The sequence below is a fragment of the Corella eumyota genome, chromosome 1, assembly GCF_963082875.1.
Source record: "Corella eumyota chromosome 1, kaCorEumy4.1, whole genome shotgun sequence".
NCBI classification, from domain to species: domain Eukaryota; kingdom Metazoa; phylum Chordata; class Ascidiacea; order Phlebobranchia; family Corellidae; genus Corella; species Corella eumyota.
In genome coordinates this window covers 11,364,211-11,389,272 of record NC_137490.1, presented here as the reverse complement: position 1 = coordinate 11,389,272, position 25,062 = coordinate 11,364,211, and the positions used below count along the sequence as shown (strand labels likewise).

Here is a 25,062-nt window from a genome sequence, read left to right as displayed (position 1 = left end):
GTGTCATAATGCATTTACAGGTCAAATATTTACGCGAATTATGCATTTAGTTAAATAAAGGCAAAATAATACTTGGGCTATGAATAATAACTCTATACCTTTGTAAAAAAGAACAGTAGAATATTTTAGGATCTGAAAATACGACACCAGTCCTTATAAGGACGTAAAACTTAAATTTTATTTAACGGGTCAGGAACTCAGGGAAATTGCATCACAATGGATTTCGAAATTGTGCTTTCATCAGCAGATATTTTAAAGAAAGGGGTTTATGAAATATATTTAACAATGACGCAGTAAGGTTCCGGTAAAACAGAGGTTAAGCAATTTTCGGTTATATTAAAACGTGCACCTACTGAACTACCCAGTCTGCGAAAATTGGCATGTTTAATTTGGCATGCTTTGTAATGATTAGCATTTAGCAAATACTGTTACAAGAATATGTTATATTGCAGATGAACGTTAAATAATACCAAATAGTATAAAATATTGATAAAACAATATAACGAAAAAAATGAACCAACAAACAATTTTTGGACAACCGAATCGATCGATATTGTAAGTTTGTATAATTTTGATGTTGCTTCTGTATGAAAATCGTTTTCTGTTCAATTTAAAACAAAAAAAATGTTTTATTAGTATCTATAACAAACTTATAAGCAATATGTAAGTATTTATATATTTTGATTTAAAAATGCCTACTATTTTATCTTTTAACATTTAGAGTTGGAAATTATATTTTATATTATTTTAAAGGGAATACAAAGTAGTAAAAGCAATTTTAATTGGCAAATGGAAATTTTTAATTTTGCAGTAAAATTTGCAAATTAAAAATGCTGTACTTTGAAAAGCCAATTAATTAAACATTAATCTTCATATTATTTGACGCATGTAAATGGTAGTTCACTTAAATTTAAATAAGGAAATATAATGGCTTGCAAGAGTAATAAATAGCACAATTGCGTAGCAATAATCAATAATTTGGTCGAAGATGTGGCCACAAACCCCTTGTACCCATTTTATTGGCCCCAATTGTAAAGTAAATAGTTTTGTCACAAATGTGATTTCGTAATGCATAGCACAATTAAGTAAGAGTCATCGTATTCATTCAAGGGGTTTTTAGGCAGAGAATTACGTTAAACCCTTGCGCCCAGATAAGGCCAATGTAACAACTTCGAATATTAACATAATTTATTTTGAGTTTTGTTAATTTTTTAGGCTGTTTCTTGTTGCCGCGCTATCAGTCCTACCTGTCGCATTTTCACAATGCGGAGAGGTCATACAGAACTCTGGTTCGGGTCATATCACTTCACCTTACCACCCAAGCAAGTATCCGAAAAATGCAAATTGTGCATGGACTATCAAAATGCACATGGGGGAAGGAATAAGGCTAGTTGTCGATTATTTGGATAACAAGGAAACTTCGTCAAGCGGCCAAGGCCGATGGTAAGTTATGATTGTCGTTAAATAGTTTAGAATTTCGATAATCTAAACTAATTTGTTAAAAAAAAACAAAGCACTACCATAAAATTTTGTGTTTTTTTTTTAACTTTTGCGAGATTTTTAATAAAAAACAAATCAGGCTAAGTATAAATAATTATCTGTATAAATTGTTTATTGATATAACTTAACGTACATAACAAGAATTTTTTTGTTTTCCTTTCGTCCACCACTAATAACGATCGAAACATATTTTTTTCCACTGTATGTTTGTATATTGTGTAATAAAATGTTTATGCTTAAGTATATATTTTACAGCTATGACACTCTGATTATCTTCAAAATTTTACCAAATGAACAAAAAGAAAGGGTATCAAACTACTTGTGTGGCTCTTCCGTTGCTGATTTAGAACAACGTATATTTGATGTTTCTTCAACTGGAGATGATCCCACCGTAGTTAGAATCGAATTTAAATCTGACTACGCAACTCAGTTAACTGGATTCTCGATTTCTTATTCGGCGCGTAAGTTATAAAAGTTTATTAAATGTGATTTATTCAGTTATAATATATATTATATTTCGCGCGACAGCATGGTTTTATTAAGAAAATGAAAATTTATCTTAATATAGTCTGTAATCAAACCATCAATTCAATATCTGGTGTCTTGACATCGCCATGGTACCCAAGCTACTTTCCCAAAAACAGCAAATGTTTGACCAAAATCCAAGTTCCAATAGGTGAACGAATAGCAATTCAATTTACTAACTTTGATCTGGGAAACGAAAACATCGTTTGTGACCACGATTATATTTCGATGACTACGGGAGACGAAGGTAAACACAGGCATTTCAAAAAACTGAAGTCATATTTATTCTCACCTGCAATCTAGATATATTTTTTTTGTATAGAGCTAAAATCTGTGGATAACCTAGCGTATATAGACAATTAACAATACTTAAATTGGGTTATATAATTTTTAGATAGTTTTGGATATGCAATACTTGGTGGACAACAAAAATATTGTGGACATGAAAATCCAGGAGAGTTTGTAACACCTTCGAATGAGTTTTCACTTTTATTTATATCTGACGACAGATTTCAATTTCCTGGGTTTAGATTGACTTGGGGTATCTATGGTAAAAATTAAAACTTTTTATATTTATAAAAAAAATTACACCAACCTACAATTAGCAATTCATTAGTATGACTATATGGCAAACAGTTTAATTCAATAGCAACTAATAACAACTGTGGTGTTATTTTTTAATTGACCTGCTTGCATTTTTGTAGTGTTGTTTATGACTCAGTGTTATTAATTTATGTAATTTACATACAAGTAACTAGAATATGCATGGCATGTCTTTTTGTAATTATTTTTCCAAAGACCACCATTTGTTGCTGGGTTTAGCAGTAAATGGTTAGGCCTTTAATTAATTTTGCCAAACAATGACACAGAAAAACCCACAACTACTACAATTCCAACAACAATTTCCACAACTACAACAATACCCACAACAACAACAAGAACTTCTACCACAACAACAACACCAAGAATTTCTACAACAATGACAACATCTTTAGCTTTAACAACAACCACATCTAGTCCATCATCTTCAACATCTGAAACAACAAATCAACAAATAATTTTTCCTACTCCAATACCTATTATCGCCTACAATGGAACATGTTCAACTACGAGACTAGGCTATACATGTCAATATTGGAATACAAGTAGACCACACGAGCCAAAGTATACACCAACTCCAGACAATCATAACTATTGTCGAAATCCAGACAATGACGAAGATGGTCTTTGGTGTTATACAACAAACCCAAATCAAAGATGGGATAATTGCGATGCAGAAAATTGTAAGAAACTCAAAAACTTGTGTTCTTTCACAATCCACTTTTAATTTTTGTTATTTTTTGTTGTTGTTAACTTTTATGTTACAATATATAATTTAAAATGATATAAATTGTTCCATACTGCAATAAAAAATGTTGAATGTTAATTTTTATTGCCTCACTACTGTACCCAGCATGATTTTGCATGTGTTTACCAAACTTTTTTAAAACTAAACACTTTTGTTGTTGAAAATGGTTTTTGTTGATTGTTATTTCACATTTGAACATTATTTTAAATCACACCTAGCATGTACTTTTATATTTCTAGTGTTGCAAGAAAAAAACTTATCAACATTAAAACTAATTTTAAGTGTGTAGCAACAACTATTTTTGTTTAGGTACCACAGAAGAAACCACAACACTTGCTTCAACAACAACTCAACAACAAATTTCCACCACTACAAATTCTGTTTTTATTAGTTCCATGTTAACAAACAAGATAAATGTACTTGATAGCCAAGGTGATACTACTCTTGTAATACATTAATTCAAGCATGTTATATTAGAGGCTTTACAACTAAAGCTAGCACAATACTGCATGTGTTTTTTTTTTGCATGTACTTTTAATCTTTTTGGTGTTTTAAGGTAAAAACTTGTTAAGATAAAATTGAGATATGGTTGGTAACACCAACGACATGTGTTTAGGTATTACAGAGACCACTTCAACTACTGTTACAACTGAGATATCAAACAATGATAAAACAACTACATCCACACTTATAAGTAAGTGTAACTTTATACAATTTTGTTGTAACTTGCAAAATTAAAAAATTACTGATGTAAATATAATATCAATTTTTTATGCAAGGTTCAACAACTGATATTACAAATCCAAACAAAACAAAACCAATTATACCCATAGCAGGAAGAAATGCCACACCAACATCACAAAATTCTTGGTAAATTTTAAACTTAAAGAAAGAGATACAATAAATAATAAACACACTTTGTTACTGGGGTTTTTTAAGTAAAAATATTTTTGCCGAACAAATAAAAATAAAACTTAAAAATTTTAGGTTACCTTATTTGTTGGTGAGTATTGGAGTTGCCATTGCTCTTATTGGTATCATAGCGTTCTTTATTATACGAAGAAAAAAGAAGAAACATGAAATACAGGGCAATGATGTCACTTTCCATCATTTGCATGGCGATGAGGGTGATTTCTATGAATCAAGGGTAAAACTTGACTTTGATTTTCCATCTTAACAAACTGGAAATTTTATGATTAGCTAATACGCCCAACAGATTTTTGCTTTGGCCTTGTTTTGAAATAAAAACCATCATTTGGTACAGCTTGAACCTAATATTTAATCATAAGTTTTAATGTACCTTTTTTGTACAATCACTAATTACAATTTTGCAATGAATTTAGGCTAGAGAAAACACTTATGCAGAAATCCCATTTTTAAGCACAGAAGAAGCTAATTTTAGTGCCAGATTGCATCAACAATCTCCAACTCTACCTGCAAGGTAAATTAAAAGTTTTATGTAAATGATTGTTTTAAAGATTTATTTAATGTATATACATATCATTTAGATTGATAATTTAAGTTCTTTAACAACAATCTTGTAATATAACCATTTTTTTCTATTACTAAAACAAAAAAATATAATTTTAATTAAAATAGGTCGAGGTTGTTATTTAAAAAAAAAACTTTTAGTTTATTTGATTTTTTAGACCACCATCTCAAGAAAGCATTGACTCCGTTTTAGTGGAAAAGTTAAGGGCAGTTGAACAAGATCATTATAATAAAAAACATAACGCCCAAGAATGCCAAGGTAAAGAAGTAAACACCAATCGAAATGGAAAATTATTAACATTTTAAAAATAGCAACATGCTTTATTTATTTTAAAATAAATAACAAGTAGTTGATAAAAGAATTAGTAACAGTTTTAAAAATAAGGATCATATATTATAAACCAGAGCACGAAGAAAATTGTTATGCAATGGCTAGTGATGTTGGTTGTAATGTACAAATTTTACCAAATACTGCCGGAACAAGTAATTCAAATCAAGTTGGTGGTCAACCAACAACAGGTATTGTGTGAAAAAAATGTTACCATTGCTGCATAAAATGTACTGTTTTTTTTAACAAAAAATTTAAATGTAAACCAATTCTTTGGCAAATACATGCTTACCAAAAATATTACTGTTAAGTTAGCAAATGAAAACTGCTGAATCTTGTAAAGTGTTAAAAAAATTATACCTACAATAAGATGTCAGCAATGTTGATTTATTGTTAGATACAAAAGGAAATGTGTCAACAACCGAACAAAGTACATCGAGTCCTGCAAAAGCACCAAAGAAAAAGGGATTAAGCTCTTTATTTAGTAACAACAATAAAAAGAAATCCCATGACCTGGACAATATTTTCCCTGATGCAATCCCAGCAAGTGGCTCACAAACTCTCCCACCCACAAAAGGACAAGGTTTCTTTTTAAAACAATAGACAAACGTTAATGGTGCAAAAATTTACCTTTGTACTGTAAACTTTAATTAAAACACGCTGGTTTGCTAAAATAAAAGGAAATATATTAAACTGTTTTCCTAAAATAAATAAAGTTAATTAGATGCCTTATATCAAATTAAAAAAATTGCCCAAAAAAAGTTTTTATAGAATATATACTATTAAAATAACTTTTAATTGAAGTTTAAAAATTTAATTTTAAATAAATTAAAAATACTCAGAAAGCACTTCAAAAAAGACTCCAGTTGCCACACCAAGAAAAAATAAACCAGTGAACCGTCAATCTACAGAAACAGATAATGTCTTTACTGAGGAAATAGTTGGAAACCATTATGCCTCCCCCCTTTCAATAAAACAAAAGTTTGGTTTTCCTTCTACTGACCAACCTGAAGAGTCAAATTATGCGGTACCAGATGAACCCAACATAGCTTACAAACAAGAATTTAAAGAAACAGAAGGTATATATTTAAAAATTGAAAATGACAATTTTTGTAAATTGAATACAGAGTGGGTAATATATATATATGTATAACCTTTTATTACTTCATTAGGACTTACTTATTAAAATGTTTTTTTACAGCAACTGTAGATTCCCAAACTGAAGAAACAAAACTTCCATGTTCCTCATTTAAAGTCCACATTGATCCATCTATAATTGACCAAAAAGGTATAAAATGTTAAATTATGACTATTTTAGCAAGTTTTTTTTAAAACAACTACAACGGAGACTTGGTGTAGAAGTTGAAACATTTGGCTTTACCATATGAGATAATTGGTTCAAACTCTACTCCCTGTATGTTGTAGCACTCTTGAGTAAGACGCTATAAACAGAACTGAACAACTGCAAGCTTAAAACTGGGAGCTTAATTACTTGGCAATATCTAATAATATCCAGAACTGACAATGTAAACTTGAGACTTGATCAGGACAATAACTGTTACCCCTATGTTTAGGTCAGAAAGGTCAACCTTCTCATATTGGGGATAAATACACACGAAAAAAATTAATAAGCTATGTTTTTTAAAAATTGTAATTAAAATAAGCCAACATATATTTTTAGACACTCACTTGAATGAACAAGAAAATGCTGAAGGGTTTTATGCCATTCCCACATCTCCAACAGTTGCTCCTGAAAACATAACAACAATATATGACCAACCCAGATCTAATTCAGACCCAGAAGCTGAAGCTTTAAATGCACTTGAGAATAGTTATGTCTCCATGAATAGCAATGGTAATTCTGAACCTGGTATTTATACTGCAATGCAGCCTCAAGTTGGTCTTCATCTTGATAATGTTTCATATGGATTGTAAAAATACAAAATCGTTTTTTTCTGACACTTTAACACAATGTTAAATCATGTTTTTTTTCGCAAAGTTCTGAACAAAAATGCATTAGCAGAAGTGTTATAAATATATATATATATATATATTGAACAAGTAGTTGGGTTTTAATAAAAACACTGCCATTATGGATTGTAAAACTAACTTACATTTTTTATTTTAATATTGTGCAATTTATGAAAATATTATGCCTATCATTTTTTTTTGTTTACTTTGTAATATTGTTGAAATTATATTCCAGAATACATTTTGAATTTAATTGTAAACTGTTATTATGACCAAATGCAATAAAAACATTACATGTATTCCTAAATGTAAACAAAAACATTTTTCTGCAAACTCTTTGATGTTGCTTTCTAGTCTAGTACCTTTTTGTTATTTTTTCTATATTGTCGGTTTTTTTAGCAAACTGTAAGTATATTTTTACTTGAAATATCATATTTAAAAAAAAACATTGCTTTTCTTAATATTAAGATAAATCTTAAGCCTGTAAGTGGTTTATAGAAAATGCCCATGTGTGAAATTGTTTAAATGCCCGCTGTAAGCGATACACGCGACCTGAAATTGTTTAAATGCCCGCTGTAAGCGATACACGCGACCTGAAATTGTTTAAATGCCCGCTGTAAGCGATACACGCGACCTGAAATTGTTTAAATGCCCACTGTAAGCGATACACGCGACCCCGATATGCGCCTGATGTTCCTGTCCGAAAAATGAATAAAACTTTTTTATATTTTATAAAAAAGGATCTATAAAATGAAATGGTCGACCGTTATCATAAATTGTAAAATAAATAAAAGTTCGAAGAGGACCACTAAGGTAATGAGTTTGTTAAAGAATCGTAAACCAGACGAGATAACTCATAGTAAGTTTGCTTCCTTACAAAGGTAAACTGCGTTTGGTCCCCAATGTAGGGTAAGCCAGTTGTTAAAAGTTTTGAAGCTGTCTTCATTTGGAGAGCTTATTTAGTAAAAATATCACACACAGTAAGTACTGCTTTTAGGTTTTGTTGCATTGGGCGATTCTCCTATGATTACATGACAGGGCTTTTGTGTACCTTTATAAAATTACATTCGTAACTTTTTCACTAAAAGTCCGTGTTTTTTCTTTACTGGTACCAGTTATTCCTTTTCCTATAATCTTGCAGCAACAAGAAACACTAAAAAGCCATTTTGTAAAGCTGCATTTTCATATACTATAGCAAAATTTAGATTATAGGCTAAAAAACACGAGCTGCGACATTTACTAACAACTCTTGGTAGAGAAGTTTTTTGTTATAGCCTCGTTATTTAAATAATTACTTTTTCTTTTTCGAAATTTTGATTTGGAATAACTTTGTTGTTGATGGTTAAAAAGTTTATGTAGCTACAAAGTATTATTGTAATACTATTTTCATTTTTAAGATGCTTGTTGGTCAAAGATCAATATTAAGTTTTAAAGTTCCATTAATTTCTGCAACCAATAAAACTTAAAACATCACTTAAAAAAATATTACAAAAAATGTTTTATTAGCAAATAACAAAGCTAGTAAACTACGTTCGGAAGCAATTAAAAATATAAATATTAGAGACGGAGGAACCCCAAATCAAGTTTTTGTATAGACATTTAACAAATTAAAAATTTACACAAGGTCAAAATATATTGTTTGACTTAAAATTAATAATTTTTTATTATGTGAAAATATAAATAACCAACAAACACCTAATTTACATCAAAATGGTGCTTATTTTAGCTTATACTTGGTTTTTGATGTTTTGAAATAAGGTCGCTGTTAAGACTAGTTGATTTTTCCTTATTTTTCTCCTCCTTTGTCATGTTAGTTCGATAAAACTTATTAAAATCTAACCTGGAAAATATTGATTTGTTTGACACAAACATAAAAATTTCTGTCTATAGAAATTTAAACTTAAACAAAAATTTTAACTTTTTTGAATGACTAAACTATTACTGTAAAATAGCTGACTATATTTTTTTCTTTATATTACAACCAATTTAAAATGCCGCTAAATGTATCACTACTTACTTGTGTAATATATTAAACAAGCAGTGTTGTCCTTGTTCTCGACTTATAAATGAAACCTGTTTTAACAAACTCATTAAAATAGTCGAAAAGTTTGTCTCAAAAGTCTTGACTGTTGTAATATGCTCTTCAGAGCTTGCAAGGTCCTCCAAGTGAATGCTAGTTTCCTGTACAACAAAGAAATATTCACAAAAATCAAATTTACTAAACTTGTAAAAAAATTATTTTACAACAAAAAATATAATTTCCACCTTTGCAGCAGTAAGAACTCGGTCTTTAGCAGCTTTCTTTTCTAAAGCAGTAGGGGGACCAGATAATGTGGAATGTTCAAGGGTTTCTTGCAACATACTTGCATCTACTTGTCTGCCTAGTGACTTTTTAAAAAACATTTTTGTAATAAGTTTGATCACTAAAGGTCCATAGGTATTAATGGCTTATATATTAAAGTTCCTTAGCTATAACAAACTATTCACTGTAAATATAGGATTTTTTCAAATAGTTTTACATATAGAAATTATAGTTATTTATACCTGCATGAAGTTACTAAATTGAACACACAACATCAACAATTTGCTCAACAACCTCAATAATTCAGTGTTGGTGAGCAAACAATCCTGCAAACACTGTCGCAAGAAATCTGCGTGAGAATCCAGAACTTCATCAACATTTACAGCCTAAAAAAACAACAAAATTTTACCAAATTGTCAGTAGAAAATACTTTTACATAGATCAGTTAAATTGGTGACCATGCCATAACATACTTAAAATCTTTATGTAAACATTAATACTTTTGGCATGTTTAAAATCATTAAATTGATTTTTTTTTTTTCCCGTTGCATTGTTGTAATATTAATTGTATATCGTATTTATTATTAACTTTCATCAATGTGCGAAAAACCAAAATAAAAAAAAAATTGCCTAACAAATATTTCTAAACATGGCAGAAAATTTTTTACATTTTTAAAGGACAAAAGTATATGATAACTATTGAATAACACTGATAAATAGAAATGTAGATTAAAGGAATAACAACATAATATTCAAATTTTATACAAATTTTTCAATATCTTAAATGTAAAAGGAAAAATTAATTTTATTTACAAATTGTTATATTAAAAATGCCTTATAACAAAAGTAATGTAATTTAAAGGTTTGCCTTACTCAATAATTTAAAATAAACTAACAAGAGATAAATAACTTACTGTTTTTAGTTTTTTCTCCAGTTTAATCCAGTTGGGTTCCAATATTTCAAACATCATATAATATTCAAAATTTTGAATAAATTGAAGCATCTTGTGTAAGTTATTCATTGCTTTCATAAACCTAAACAAAATACTATTTAATATATTTAATTTTAAATATTGCATTAATTATAAAACTATTCAAAAACTGTAAGTTACCAATGTTGTGAGTTCATTTTTTCTTTTTTGAGACTTTTAAACTTGAGCCAAACGTTACTTAAATGTCTTTCTACATGTTTGCAATAAAACAAATGACGAAATAACATCTAAAGAAATAAATATAATTATTTTATTAATTAATTTAAATGTATCTGAAGTTTTACTACCTAATACAAAAACTTTTTAATAAATCACTTTTGTTTTAAAACTAGTCCGTAAATACACACGTAGTTAGATAGAAATATAAAATAACTTTAGCAATACCTGATATTCTGTAAGTGATTTTCGAGATATAACAAGTGATAAGGGCCAATGTACAGTGTAATCTAATGCAAATGATTCAAGACCGCTTAAATTTAACTCAGTTGGATCCAATGACTTAATCACTGAACAAAAAATTTCATAAAGTAAAAAAAATTTTTTTTTATTAAACTGAACCCAATTTGTTGCAATTCGCAACTATTTAATAGCAGTGATGATTTATGCCCCATAAATTTACAGAAAATATATTTGTTTATCTAAAAACCATTCACTATGCTTCAGTATATTAAAAAAATAGTCTCCCCTTATTAACATTCATTTTTTAATCATCTAACTAGTTAAAACTTAGCAGAGTTATTAAACAGACCAGTTATACTGCTACCTATAAAACTTATTTAAAGCTATCTGTGCCAATTAAAAATAACTCCAAGATATCTAAACTTATAATTATAATAAATATGTATTAATTAGAAAGACCAAAATAAACATACCGCTTTCTTCAACTGTGTCAATGGAAAGAACTCGAACCAGTTGTGTTATAAGATCGTAGTTTAACAATACAACTCTAAAAAAATTTTTAATAATTAATTTACGTATATTCGTTCATTTAAATTTTTTTAAATTTAACAAACTTACTTTAAGTCATCTTTGTAGGGGTCCTGGCCAGCCATACTTGTTCTTAAAGATAATTCCAACAGTGCTTCCAATCGATTTGGCATTATTTCTACAAAGAATCAAAATAAAAAAAATTTTTTAAATATTATATATAATTAAATTTTTAAATGACAGTATTTTTTTATATTTTAAGTACACAACAAACCTTCCATGGGCATTTTCATTTCATTCTCAGTAAGGTCCATAAAGTGTAACAAAAAGTCACCATCATTAAGCAAAAAATAACTTTTAACAGACCTCAACCTTGCAGTTAAGTTGTGTTCCTCTAATAATAGGTCAAGAAGTAATTGACTAGCATAACTGTGTGCCTTAAAAGTAAATTAAATGTTTAAACATAATTTTTCTCAGGTGAAATAAACATATATTAAAAGGGAAAAAATGTATACTGTAGGTCTGATAATTAATGTATGTTTTTTAAATCATTGTTCAATAGAATTCAGTGGACTTAAACATAAATGTGCATGTTTAAAATTCCTGTTTGAGTGCAAGAGTAAATTATCGCTGCCAAATATTTATTGGGAGTTGTGACCACATTAAAACAATTACTATGTCAACTGTAGGGCAGGCTACCAACCAGTTAAAATAAATAAAGAATTGTTTAGCATAAAAATGTAAGACTTTAAATTTTAAAATTAGGCTTACTTTTTCAATCTGCTGCACATACTCCTTTTTAGTTGGACTATAAACTATTTCCCGCACACCAGGGCAGGACACCATTCTACCACATTCATGAACAACATTTAAGTATTTTCCTGTACTTAATATCTTGTCAGCCATCTATTCATAAAACAATTATATACTAATTACAAACGCTTCGCAAAAAATTTTTGTAAATCTAATCAAAAATTATAAAAAAAATTGGTAATTTTCTAATTCTAACAATAGCTTTGGTATTACTACAATTTAAAAAGCTAAAAGTAGTTTTTAAAATTACTTTTTTTAAATTAAGATTTTTAAATATAATATTTTTTATAAAAAATAGTTTTCGTTTAAAGCAAAAGAATTAACCTGTTCCAGGTAGACTGGAATTCTGTCACGACACAGAGTGTAACGAGCTGTCCAATAATGATCGTTATAATCCTCAATCAACTTTTGTTTACTAAACTTCTCCTGTTCCTCTATCAAGAACTCTCCATATCTATCCTCTATTTCACCCCTGAAAAAAATTTTATGATTTATATTTGCAATTTAAATTTTATTATTTCGTTAAAGCAAAAATAAAGGTAGTAACTTTTTGACAATATCAGATGGCAATGTGTAATGATCAAAATTTTTGCTTTTTAACTTAATTTTTCATTATTTCATGTAAGAGCCCTTGAGTAAGGTGCTGTAAATAGTCTTAACCACTGCCGAGCCAAAAACCAATCAGTAGATTAATTATTTGGCAAAATGCTCAATAAAACATCCCAAACTGCCTAAGACAACTTAAGAATTGCTCAGGATAACATGGTACCCTATGTTTAGGTCATGATTTAGGCCTTCCCTCATCAAGGATAAAAATAAAAAAAAGTTAATAAAGTGTTTGCCTACTTTACCCATTTAAACTTTAACTTTTATACAAAAATAACAGTATAATTTGTTAAATTAATAAATCATACTAACTTATAAATCCATTTTTCTAGCATTTCAAGATAGGGAACATTAGCAAGTTGTGCAAGGTAAGTATATAGTTGTTCAGATACTTTGTCACTGCAGCAAAAATAAAATTTGAATAAATTTTTTTAATAATATACACAATAATTTTTTTAAAATCCATTTTATTTAGTCATAAAAAACAAAAAGTTAGATCTAGATTATCTTACTTGCATTTCAAAATAAAAAAATAAAGTAAGAATCAGTAAAATAAATACTGTCTCAAAAAACTTAAAATTGGCAACAAAATGCCCATATTATAGAAAGTATTACCTATTATTTACAAAAGTTAAAAGGCCTAGTTTTAGTACAGCCAACTTGATATTACTTACCCTACACTGGACATAACACGATTATGCAACAGAGACAACACTGAACCTCCCACACAGTTTCCTTTATCTATAGCAGTTGCAACAGAGGCCAATATATTCATATGTTGTATGACTGGCTGAAGTAAAAACACAAGTCTCTGCATAGACAAGTCTCCCTTTCTTTTCTGGTCATCCAACTGTGCCAAGCATATTTGATGCTCCTGTGTAAATTTTTAAAAAATAATTTTTTTGAGTTTACTTAAAAAATAATTATGAGTTTAATTTATACTATTTAATTATTTTTATCATTTAGTTTTTTTTCAAGGTGGGATTTTATGTAAATTTGGTGTTTATAAATACCTGTAAAATTGATTTCATAGCTGAACATAGAGCATGATTTACCTGACCATACTCAAATATACATCGCTCTAAAAATAAAAAGATTACATTAAAACTTGTTTTCGTCCTATAAATAATTAGGTTTTAGTAGAAAACGATTTTAATTACATAAAGATTGCATAAACCACCTTCTATAAAGCTTGTAACAATAGAATAAGAACTTGCAATGGACACAACAATATTACTCATTCCAGCTAGTGACACATCTAAATAAAAAAAAAATCATGACTGTGTTTTTTCTTCAAAAGCTTAATTTCCGAATATTTTATAAAAGCTTCCAATTAAAATGTGTAATTTACAATAACTAATACTTGTTTTTTGTTTTGGTAACGAGTAGGATTGATGATAAACTTAAATATATCCTTGAAAAAAATTAAATTAATGTATACCAAAATAACTGAAAGGATAAAAGTTACCCATCGATGGTTCCAAGATAAATCTTCTGGGGGCATGTTTATCTTCACCTTGTCTTACAAGAATATGACTACCCTCCACACCTGTTAAAAGTGAAATTAAATCTTTGATAACTTCCTGGGCTTGATTTTGGTGACTTAGTTGACCAATTGGAGTTACCTAAAAATTAATAAAAATTAGGTGTATATATAGAATAACTAAATCAATTTTAAATATTTATTTATTCTTGATTTTAAAAACCAAATTTACAGACTCAACAAAGGCTGATATACAATAGTGCTACATCAAGAAAACAGAAGTGATAACCAAATGTATTATAGAATTCAGTTAACAAGTCTAACAGACTTTCAGTTAACAAGTCTTATATAAGTCTAACAGACAGAATTATAAAGTTAGGTAAATAAACCATAGTATTGGATAAAATTATTAAAATTTACTGGATGTTGGGTGCTTGAGTTAAACGAAAAATCAGAAGTCAGATGGGGTTTTCTCATTGGTCCAACAAGCCAAGGAGGTTGGGTTGGAAACTTGTATTGTGTTTTACGAGCAAGATGTCGGTCTTGCAACATCTTCCGGATTGCATCAGAAGAAGGATGACTGGGAGTTGCTTTTTCCAGATTGCTGTGAAGCTATCAAAAGAAATTTTGAAATAATTAAAGCTACTCCATTAAGTTAAATTTTTTAATTAGTTGAAAATGCTGTATTAAAAATTACTATAAAAAATAAAAAAAACGTTTAAAAATTAAAGTAGGACGTAATGAAAAATAAAGTGTGGTCTAAGCAATTAAGCAAGCATGGTCTTTTAAAACATTTGACCTATCAATAAATGTAAGGATAAAAAATATTTTAAAAACCTCCATTAGTTCTTTTTGTGAAAGTTTTGTTCCAGATCCTGGCACCACAACCATAGAAGAACCACCTGGTAAGTATTTGGGCACCAATTTGGCAGCATCCCCCCTCTGATTAGCACATTTTTTTAAAGTTGCACATAACTCAGGTTTGTCTATTAAATTAGATAGCAGAAAAACCAAAGAGTCGATGTTGCGAACACTAAAAGATGAGTTATCTTATGTAAGAATTTATTTGCACTGTTTAAAATCAAATTATTATCAAATAAGAGAGTAGGTAACTTGCTGGCAGGCAGTGCGAATAGAACACTTTGTCTATCAACACAAGGTTATTGGTTCAACTTTTACTGCTTTTATGTTACAAAGCTCCTTAAAGCAATTTAAATCAACCAGCAGAATAATTATCTGAAAAATGCTTAGTATTATTCCAAACCGTAAGGGTAACAAATGTTATATTTGGGTTAAGACATCTTCCTGATCATATTGAGGACAAAAATATACAAAAAAACTATTAACAACATAAAAATACAAATTTTACTTTTTGGATTTTAATTCCTCATATTTTTGCACAAATGCTTGAGGCTTGCTAGCATTTTCAGTAATGTGGACAGTGGCAGCATGAGTGTTAACCTAAAAAATAATTTTATTTATTTTTAAAAGAATTCAACAACTAGCAGAATAATATTACAAGACCACAGAATAATATTACAAACCTTTCTATTTTTTAACAATAAAAAATTGAAAGTTCATTTTTACCTGAGTTGTTATAAATGGTGTTCGATTTTTAAGAAGTAATTCTGTTGCCTCTGACAAACCTTTACCACCATCAACACTAAATACAAAAAATAAAAGTTTTAGCTTAGTTTAAAAACAACACATTCATTTTAAATAAATAATAAAAGTAAAAAAATACTTACCGCAACAATCTATTCAACTCATTAACACAGTGGTGCACACGAAACTCATCACTCATGATTTAATCAAGCTTAACAAACTAAAATACAAAAATAATTTTGAATTTTTAATACTCTTCCATTTTGAGTTGTTATTTGCGTTTGAAGTAAGGTCAACCTACAAAACGTTTATCACAGAAAGTATTTAAGTTTGCATAGGCGTAATTATGTTATTAATTGCTTGTTTGCAACATAAGACTTTGGTTTCATGGAAAAGGTCTTTTAAAATACAGATATCTGCACATTTTAAATTTAGCATGTTCTTTTATCCTCAAATTTTAAAAAGCGGTTTGTTTTGTTTGCCGCGCTTGATTGGACACACAACTTGTAGCAATGGTAACTACTTTAAATAATGGGATAAAATTAAATTTTTTTTTTTTTCACAATACTAGGTTTTATTGAATAATAATTTAAACAAGGTAAATATTAGTGCTTAATTATTTGTGGTTTTATAATTACCCTTAGTGCTTATAATAAGTTAATACAACATTACCAAAAAAGTTACTTTTCTAAATCTCGTATATATCGCTGACTCAAATTTGAAGGACGTGTTTTCATAAACGTAGTTACGGTAGTAGTGCGAACGAAATATTTGTAGCTCCAAGCAAAATTGGTTTCACTACTTGAAAACTAACACACGTGTTACGTTATTACGTTTTCTTGCATAAGCACTTGCTAAAATATCGGCTATAAAAGCAAGTCGCGTTTAATATTTATTACGCATTTTTAAATGTTTTGTCAAATTAAAAATTTAGTTTTATTAAATTTATATAAACAACATGGGAGACTTTGAAAAATCTCAAGACAAAGTCCTAGACACCGCAATTGCGAATTGGTTAGAATGGGATAAGGTAATATTTAAAAAAAAATTGTGTATACGTATTTACTATCTGACTATATAAAAAATAATTTTAAATTTACATTTTGTAATATAATATTAACTTAACTATTTTTAGAACCCTACAAGTCGAAATTTAATTATAAAACTTGCACAAAATAACAAATGGGATGAATTAAAAAAATGTTTGCTAAAACGTATGGAATTTGGCACAGCAGGTACATAACTTTTTAAATTGGTCAATTATTACTACCTAAATTTGAAAAATAAACTTTACTTTTAAATTAATATAAATATGTATATATATACATGAAATATGTATTAAAAAAAAATTTTAAATAATTTTTAACTTTCTTTGATTTTTTTTGATAGGTCTAAGAGCAGAAATGGGGGTAGGAAATGCAAGAATGAATGATCTAACAATTATCCAAACCACCCAAGTAATTTAAAGATTTAGTTAAGCAGTTGAATTTATATTTACAAGTTACATTAAAAAATAACATTTGTCTATGTTTTTTTTATCCCTTTTTTAATACAAATTTTAAATAAATCAAACATAAAATAATTTTGTTGTTGTACTTTGAGGGGTTTTGTAAATATTTGCAATTCAAGTTTCCAAATGATCTTCAAGAAAGGGGAGTTGTTATTGGATTTGATTCAAGACACAATAGTACAAGGTTTTAATATAGCCAATCTTTTATTTTTATAGCAAACTACCATAATTTTGGTTTTCTTATTTATTTTTAACACTTTTTGTACCAAAACATTAAAAATGAATTTCATTTTGTAGTAATTAAAAATTGTTATAAATTTTTTTTTACCATTGTGTTAAACTGCTTGTTGTTTGACATTGTTATATTTTTAAATTTTATTTCCAGGTTTGCAAAACTAGCGACCAATGTTTTTGTTTCAAATGAAATTAAAGTTTATCTTTATCCAAAAATTGTTCCAACTCCATTTGTAGTAAGTCAATGTTAGTAAACAAAAATAATTTGAAAATTGATAATGATATATTTAAGAGTATCTAGACTAGACATATTAGCAAATCATTTATATAATTTAAGTGTTATACTGATTAAATTGTTTTTTTTTAGCATTAAGTTTATATTTTTTTTCAAATTAAGTATTATTAACTATAATCAAAATAAATATAAAAATGATTTGCTTCAAGAAAAATTACCAGTATAATAGGAAAAACACTTTTATTATTTTAGCCTTACGGAGTGAACAAGTACAAAGCTTGTGCAGGAATAATGGTAACTGCTTCTCACAATCCCAAACAAGATAACGGTTACAAAGTTTACTGGGAAAATGCTTCCCAGATTATCCCACCACATGATGCTGGTAATTTCACTGTTTCGTTAAAAACCAACTACAACTCCCAATTTTCACATAAAAAGAGCCTCAAATGTTTACAATCTTGATTAGAAAATATTTGTACTAAGAAGTACCCCCACAGATTTCTTTTTACTCAGTTCTTTTTATTTTTTGAAAATGAGACTTGTTTTTAGAAAAGTGATTCCATTAAATATTTGTACCCAGCAAAGTAACTTATTGGAATGTCATCAATTTAATAATTAATTCCAACGTATTTTTGGTAAAAGAAAATTTACAATATAAAATTATATTTGTTAATATTTTATCTTTTTTTTTAATTTCACGTATTTTTAGGCTGTAAATATTTTTAGGAATAGCATCATCCATTAATAATAACCTGAAACCATGGTCAGATAAAATTTGGGAGGAAAGCGCTTTTGAGAACTCCTCAAAAATTGTTGACCCTTTGGAAGCTGTAATGAAAAGTTATTACCAAGACTTGAAGAAATACTCCTTGTACAGGTTAATTTACTAATATTCTTTGTCGATTTTTTGTTACCATACATAATACTCCTTAAAACATGTTTTTAAAAATTGTTTAACATCCTGGGAAAAGTTTTATAGCTTCCTTTTTAACATGAATATCACATTGCACGTTTGTTATGTACCAGGCAACTTCTACACATTGTTAAAATATCAAAAAAAAATCAACATTGATGGCATTTTTATTTAACAAATGTTAGAAAATAGCATTTGAATTATCTGACAAGAAATGTAACTTTTTATTTCTTTTACAAATTTTTATTTTGTTTAGTGAACAAAACAAAAACACAACACTGAGGTTTACATACACTCCAGTACATGGGGTTGGGTTGGAGTATGCCCGCGAGTCGTTTAAAACTTTTCAGTTACCCATGTTTGAGGATGTTCCTGAACAAATGAACCCCGACCCCGAGTTTTCTACTGTCAAATACCCGAACCCAGAAGAGGGGAAGGGGGTTTTGGTAAGTTAATTACATTCCGTTTTTTTTAGCAAATATTATTTAAACATTTAAAAATTCAAAAAATGGTATTATTGTTGATTTCTATGAGATCAATTTACAATTTTTTTTTAAGTTAACATTAAATTGATGTAATTTAGGTACATTAAACAATAACAACTTTTTTGCTATCTGAAGTACTACATGAGAATACTTGAAAACTTATACTTAAGTTTACGCTTGTAATTTATTTTTTTTTTGTTGAAGAAACTATCGATGAGAACAGCTGATAACACTGGATGTAGAGTAATCCTAGCAAACGATCCGGATGCGGACAGACTTGCTGTTGCCGAAAAGCAAGAGGATGAATCTTGGAAGGTTTTTACAGGAAACGAGCTTGGTAAATAGGCTTACTATAATTTATACAGAAAATTTTTTCTGGAGACATTTTACTTTTTTTATATTCATGGCATTTGATTAAACTTTTGGAAAATGCAGACCTTAATTGTGGTGCTCTACATTAAAGTATTTTTTTTTCTGAACTAACTTAACATACTCCTTTTTTTTATTGCAGGAGCACTGTTTGGTTGGTGGGCGTGGCATTGTCATCACACAAAGAACCCGGATAAAACCGATCATTCTGATGTCTACATGTTGAGTAGCACGGTTTCATCTATGATCCTTAAATCTATTGCTGACAAAGAGGGATTTAAATTTGAGGTTGCCACAAATGAAAAAAATTTACTTATAAAGTTCTTTTTTATTAGAATGTTTTACTGACAATATGGTACCTTTTATAAAAAGCATCTATACCAATACTCTGCCTGTAATTAATCTGTGATTGGATATATTGAGCCTGTAACCAGTCTGTTTATTGTTATAGGACACACTGACTGGATTTAAGTGGATGGGAAATCGAGCAAATCAACTAATCGATGAAGGAAAAACAGTCTTGTATGCTTTTGAAGAAGCAATTGGTAATAAAAATTGTGCCTTTTAATTTTAAATACAAAGTTTTTATGGCTGGTGTATTTTAAAATATTACACTTCTAAGCACAAATGTTCTAGGCTTCAGTTACAACTTTTTTTTATAAAACTGACCTATTAGCAATTCAAACTAAATTTAGCATTATGTTAAAGCACTTTATACATTTACATTCTAACTTCTCTATGTAGGTTACATGTTTGGAAAAAATGTGCTTGACAAAGATGGCATAAGTGCAATGAGTGTTATAGCTGAATGTGCTTGTGACCTTAACACTAAGGGAATTACTCTTACCCAGCAATTGCAAAAAATTTACGAAAGGTAATTAACAGTATGAAGGTTTAAAAAAACAAAAAATCAAAAGTGGTAAACTTAAAAAAAAAAGGTATTTATAAAACATATCTTTTTAAAAGTTATAGCTAGCTATTTATTTTAATGTTGACAAATTAATGTAATGAGTAATTAAATTCACCCAGGACAACTACACTTATAAACAAATCAACAAAGGGTTAGTTTATAAAAACAAACAAACAATCAAAGGGTGTAAAAATCGTTTAAACAATTTTTTTCAAGCTTAACCTAGATTAAATATTTTTACAGATATGGTGACCATGTCAGCAACAATTCCTATTTTATATCACACGATGGCGCAAAAACTGATGCCATGTTCAACAGATTGAGAAATTACACAGATTGTAAGGATCAAATAATCGACTCAGACACTGGAAACCACTACCCAGCAAAATTAGGCCGATTTGGGATTTCTGGTATTAGAGATCTAACTACAGGGTTTGATAGTAGAACAAGTGATAAAAAAGCAGTAAGTTAATATTTTTATGCCAAAATTTTAAACTATTTTAGCCAATTTAAACTTTCAATTTGTAAGCTTAAAACTCCTTGATTCATTAAGAAATATATAAGCACGAATGCAAAAGCCATTACTGCGTTTTATAGTGACATTTAAAAAAAATGGGATTTAATTTCTTGTATATATACACTTTTGTTTCCTAATTGCAAAAAATCTGAATAACTCGTTACATTTTGAAGACATTGCCTTCATCTGCAACCAGCCATATGATCACATTTTACTTTGAAAATGGAGTTGTTTTGACAATAAGGACAAGTGGAACAGAACCGAAGATTAAATATTATTCAGAGATATGTGGAAAGGTTGGAGTGTGAGTATACACTCTTCATGATTTATAAATAAAATAGTTATTTGTTGCAATAGTTTCTACAATACCTAAAGTCAAGTTAATATTAAACTTTTTGGTATAGTGTATGACACTTGAGAATGTTATAGGTTGTGGGTTTTTGTTTATGCTTTTTCAATTAACCTTAACAGTGTGGATATTAATTATATATACTCTTTATGATTTATAAACAAAATAGGTATTTGTTGCAATAGTTTCTAGAATACCTAAAGTCAAGTTAATATTAAATTTTTCGGTATAGTGTATGACACTTGAGAATGTTATAGGTTGTGGGTTTTTGCTTTACAAATTAACCTTAACAGTGTGGATATTGATTATATTCCTTTTTTTAGGCAAAGAGATGAGCTTGTTTGGCAGCTCAACGACTTGGTTTCAGAAATGTCAAATGATTTTTACCAACCTGAACTAAATGGATTTCTTGCAAGGCCAACTTAAATTATAATTAAACGATTTGTTTCAACTTTATTTGCAAAACACATTTTGAAAATTGTATATAACTTGTTTCGTATATTTGCTCATGTAATAAAATAGTCTACAATACACATTTGTTAATTTTTTTGGCACGTACTTCTTTTTTATTTAATATTGAATTGTTTTGCTAAGGTTCCAATTATTTTATTGTTTTTATTAAAGGCTTTGGTTTCTATTTATTTATTTATTAGAGGTGTTATCAAATTTGTTATCGAAAATTTTGTATATATATTCAATTAATTATTTGCTAATTAAATATTTTATTCATTGACGTTTTGTGTCTATCAGCAAATAAGGATATTTAAATTTAGGCAGGACTTTGATTAAAACTAATTAATACTTAAGTCATGTTTTTAAGTTGTTAACTTTATTAATATTTAAAAGGAAAATTTAAACACATTGAGGAAAAGAATCTGTTTTAAATGAAACGGCTATTCTTCTCTTTTTGCAACTAAAAACATATTTTAATAATAAAACACTTGGTCATCTGATAGCTAATGCTAAAAAACGAAACAAAAATAATGTGAAATTACCTGGATATTCATAACAGGTGTTAACATACTTCTCAACTAATAGTTTTCTCCGGTTATAGTAAAATTCATCATATTGTAGAAAGAGAACTCCTAATGGAACTAAAATTGAATAAAAAATATTATTTACATGGTTTTAAATATAATTTGCACTATGTTCTTTTAACATCTTGCTTAGCGTTTGGATAAATTTTAGTTTATTTACATTTGGCTTATAATTCACGGTTTTAAAATATTTGGTCATTGGTTTAACCACCACTGCTCTCATGCTGTAGTGCCCTTTAATATGTCCCTAGAAACAGTATCAACTTCTGCAGAGCCAACACTTAATCAGCTGCTTATAATTATCAGGAAGTTATAATAATATTTCAAACTGCCCAAAGGCAAAACAAGACTAGGACAGGGTAACATATGTTACTCTATGTTTAGGGGTGAAGTTGATCTTCCCCCATTGAGGATTAATAGATACGTGAAAAATTTTTTTTAAATGTATTTGACCTTGGAATTTGCTTTATTTGAATTTTATTTATTATAAAACCAACATTAATACAGAAAAATAGGCCTTTAATTCAGTAATAGAATTTTAAATCATAATAAAACATTAACTTACTTAAAAAACAGCCAGCAAATGCAAACAATTTCTCTCCATCAATATATAAGAACTGCTGCCAGTACTTCGACAGTTCTACAAATAAAACCTACTTTAGTATACCAATTTTTTTTAAATATTGAATTTGTAACAATTTTTAAGAAATAATAAAAATGATTTTACCATGAGGTTTTGCATTCCCGCCTCGAAATTTTGGATGAACCCATCCTGCCATCTTTCTTAGCTGAACTGAGCGAATCAGCCCTAGAAATATACAAAATAAATTATTATTTTTTTAATGTGTGATGTAACTGTAAGAAAGCAAACTTTAGGTCTTTGGAGATTAAACTTGAAATTCAGTGCTCGCGTTATCTATGTTTAGGTATTCACGCAAGTTTTTTGGACACCAGGTGTGTAAAATGCTAATTTTAGGCAAGCATTTTTTAAACGAAAATTATCTTGTGCGTGCACACTGCCTTACTTTCCAGAGTGGCTAATAAGGGGGATCAGAAGCTTCGGCCGTGAGAGGCTTCGGCCAGAAGGTTTGGCCTGCAAAAAAACACGAGGGGTCGGTGACGAAATTGCCACGTAAAATGTCAGCTTAAAATAAAATTTGACAAAAAGTATAATACGTAGAAAAAATTAAATCTTAAAAAAAATAAATATTCTAAAAACTAACATATGTCATTAACGTAACAACCAATTACAATTTATGTATTATACTTTTTGTCAAATTTTTTTTTGAATTTCGATGAAATATGGTCTTAAGCTGACATTTTATGCTGCAATTTCGTCACCGACCTCCCGTGTTTTTTTTGCAGGCTGAACCTTCTGGCCGAAGCTTCTGGCAACCCCTAGTAAGTATATCAAGCATATAACTCATTATAGAAAAAACACACCCAAACACAGTCATAGTCTGGAAATTACATAGCTATCATGGCGGTAGACATAGCTGTCTAGGCACAATTATGTTAGTTACGTTTAGTTGGTATTTTATAACTGGTAAATTTAAAACCACAATTTTAAAATTGAAATATTTAACAAACTTAGAAGAATAGCCTACAAGTTCTACACAAATTCTATATTTAAACATTACGTACCATTTCCTCGTCTTAAAAGACGGGTAAGTTGGAAGGGCATGATTTAAAAGTTGTTATTAGTTCTTTTCTTTTGGTATACAAGTTCAACAAACTCTAAAAAAACTTACTTTGTATTTCCAAAAATGATTTGTTGTGTTGACCCCTTGTTAATCAAGCATGTCGGATTAATGCAATTTTGTTTTATCCTCCACAAAAAAATTGCTGATCATTAATCGGTAACGATTTATTGCTTTCATATACTGTTTAGGTTGTTTTTTTAATACATCCTTGACTTAATCAGTGTTTTAACCCGGTCAAATCCAGGAAGACGCGAATGTTATGAGAAAGAAAACAGTAAAAAGGGTCTAAAAGAAATAAAAACTGCTGAAAGGGGTGTAAATGGGGGAAACAAAAACAAATGGGACGAAAAAAATGAATTTTTTAGAAAACAAAAACAAATAGGACGGAAAAAATGGAAGGGTGGAGGTAGGGTGAACGAGAGAGACGATTTACTATAGGCGATAAAAAAGTGTTGAATTTTAATTCTGGACTGTTTAATTTGCAGTTGATAATGGCAAAACTAGCGTAAACTTGATTGATAGATGGTTCTATTCAGAGGAACTTTAAAAGGTTAATAATTCAAATAAATTATTAAGTTAGCTTGTGTTCATTAAATGTTTTGTTTTTTCGCATTAAATCAATGTTAATAAAATTTATGAACAACAAACGGTTATTATTTGTTGTGGTCTAATTTAAGCATTAACGTGCAAAATTTAACATCGAAAATAAAAAACAGTACTTTTGCAAGATGAGGATTAATAAACAATTTTTGTGCACTTAGAGGTTAGTTAGGAATAATGTTCACATAATTACAAAAATGTCAAATTACATAAGTGAGCACAGTAAACTAAGAAATAACTTTCTATAAATAGAAACTTATTGATCAGTTTAAGTTAAATTTATAGGAATATAACGGAGGTTATTAAAAA

General features: G+C 28.7%; 4 protein-coding genes across 7 annotated transcripts; 2 read left to right on the top strand and 2 right to left on the bottom strand.

Annotated features, from left to right (window-relative positions):
* Window positions 1-413: 413 nt before the first annotated feature.
* Window positions 414-7,503, top strand: LOC145752146 (uncharacterized). 4 transcript variants are annotated; one of them, XM_082568369.1, is made up of 17 exons: window positions 414-555; window positions 1,216-1,443; window positions 1,756-1,961; window positions 2,069-2,272; window positions 2,420-2,575; window positions 2,895-3,308; window positions 3,683-3,805; window positions 3,990-4,067; window positions 4,153-4,243; window positions 4,361-4,520; window positions 4,717-4,814; window positions 5,023-5,123; window positions 5,270-5,383; window positions 5,590-5,775; window positions 6,035-6,271; window positions 6,394-6,480; window positions 6,874-7,502. In XM_082568369.1, exons 1-17 carry the CDS (start codon window positions 512-514, stop codon window positions 7,125-7,127), a joined length of 2,781 nt encoding a protein of 926 aa, XP_082424495.1. In that variant the 5' UTR covers window positions 414-511; the 3' UTR covers window positions 7,128-7,502. The 4 variants fall into 4 exon arrangements, with proteins under 4 accessions (XP_082424495.1, XP_082424504.1, XP_082424512.1 ...); XM_082568378.1 differs by lacking the exon at window positions 3,683-3,805 and having other exon boundaries at window positions 6,874-7,503; XM_082568386.1 differs by lacking the exon at window positions 2,895-3,308 and having other exon boundaries at window positions 6,874-7,501.
* A 1,155-nt stretch (window positions 7,504-8,658) lies between these two features.
* On the bottom strand, window positions 8,659-16,211 carry LOC145749072 (gamma-tubulin complex component 2-like). The gene is made up of 22 exons (XM_082565006.1): window positions 16,035-16,211; window positions 15,874-15,949; window positions 15,656-15,747; window positions 15,124-15,319; window positions 14,707-14,898; window positions 14,272-14,428; window positions 13,984-14,061; window positions 13,817-13,884; window positions 13,478-13,677; window positions 13,116-13,202; window positions 12,522-12,669; window positions 12,156-12,290; window positions 11,659-11,821; window positions 11,475-11,562; window positions 11,330-11,403; window positions 10,842-10,963; window positions 10,578-10,684; window positions 10,380-10,500; window positions 9,708-9,851; window positions 9,429-9,551; window positions 9,181-9,344; window positions 8,659-9,003 (listed from the first exon to the last, which is right to left on the bottom strand). Exons 1-22 carry the CDS (start codon window positions 16,088-16,090, stop codon window positions 8,886-8,888), a joined length of 2,709 nt encoding a protein of 902 aa, XP_082421132.1. The 5' UTR covers window positions 16,091-16,211; the 3' UTR covers window positions 8,659-8,885.
* A 427-nt stretch (window positions 16,212-16,638) lies between these two features.
* On the top strand, window positions 16,639-22,146 carry LOC145764238 (phosphopentomutase-like). Its single transcript, XM_082575853.1, has 15 exons — window positions 16,639-16,921; window positions 17,027-17,126; window positions 17,281-17,348; window positions 17,494-17,585; window positions 17,787-17,871; window positions 18,123-18,252; window positions 18,597-18,747; window positions 19,040-19,229; window positions 19,473-19,605; window positions 19,780-19,925; window positions 20,089-20,182; window positions 20,382-20,511; window positions 20,791-21,010; window positions 21,238-21,368; window positions 21,737-22,146. The coding sequence occupies exons 1-15, from the start codon at window positions 16,850-16,852 to the stop codon at window positions 21,837-21,839; spliced, it is 1,845 nt and encodes a 614-aa protein (XP_082431979.1). The 5' UTR covers window positions 16,639-16,849; the 3' UTR covers window positions 21,840-22,146.
* On the bottom strand, window positions 21,852-24,219 carry LOC145764239 (uncharacterized). Its single transcript, XM_082575854.1, has 5 exons — window positions 24,095-24,219; window positions 23,178-23,258; window positions 23,016-23,090; window positions 22,409-22,507; window positions 21,852-22,326 (listed from the first exon to the last, which is right to left on the bottom strand). Exons 1-5 carry the CDS (start codon window positions 24,132-24,134, stop codon window positions 22,307-22,309), a joined length of 315 nt encoding a protein of 104 aa, XP_082431980.1. The 5' UTR covers window positions 24,135-24,219; the 3' UTR covers window positions 21,852-22,306.
* Window positions 24,220-25,062: the final 843 nt, after the last annotated feature.

Excerpts from the sequence above, each read along its gene's own strand:
- LOC145752146 (XM_082568369.1), top strand. The coding sequence starts at position 512 with ATGAACCAACAAACAATTTTTGGACAACCGAATCGATCGATATT. Across the intron at positions 4,815-5,022 it reads TCTCCAACTCTACCTGCAAG|ACCACCATCTCAAGAAAGCA; the intron begins GTAAATTAAAAG and ends TTGATTTTTTAG. Across the intron at positions 5,124-5,269 it reads TAACGCCCAAGAATGCCAAG|AGCACGAAGAAAATTGTTAT; the intron begins GTAAAGAAGTAA and ends ATTATAAACCAG.
- LOC145749072 (XM_082565006.1), bottom strand. The coding sequence starts at position 16,090 with ATGAGTGATGAGTTTCGTGTGCACCACTGTGTTAATGAGTTGAATAGA. Across the intron at positions 15,950-16,034 it reads GAGTTGAATAGATTGTTGCG|TGTTGATGGTGGTAAAGGTT; the intron begins GTAAGTATTTTT and ends TTTTGTATTTAG. Across the intron at positions 11,563-11,658 it reads AATGAAAATGCCCATGGAAG|AAATAATGCCAAATCGATTG; the intron begins GTTTGTTGTGTA and ends GATTCTTTGTAG.
- LOC145764238 (XM_082575853.1), top strand. The coding sequence starts at position 16,850 with ATGGGAGACTTTGAAAAATCTCAAGACAAAGTCCTAGACACCGCAATT. Across the intron at positions 17,349-17,493 it reads CAATTATCCAAACCACCCAA|GGGTTTTGTAAATATTTGCA; the intron begins GTAATTTAAAGA and ends TTGTACTTTGAG. Across the intron at positions 21,369-21,736 it reads ATATGTGGAAAGGTTGGAGT|GCAAAGAGATGAGCTTGTTT; the intron begins GTGAGTATACAC and ends TCCTTTTTTTAG.
- LOC145764239 (XM_082575854.1), bottom strand. The coding sequence starts at position 24,134 with ATGCCCTTCCAACTTACCCGTCTTTTAAGACGAGGAAATG. Across the intron at positions 23,259-24,094 it reads TCTTTTAAGACGAGGAAATG|GGCTGATTCGCTCAGTTCAG; the intron begins GTACGTAATGTT and ends GTATATTTCTAG. Across the intron at positions 23,091-23,177 it reads CGGGAATGCAAAACCTCATG|AACTGTCGAAGTACTGGCAG; the intron begins GTAAAATCATTT and ends TTTTATTTGTAG.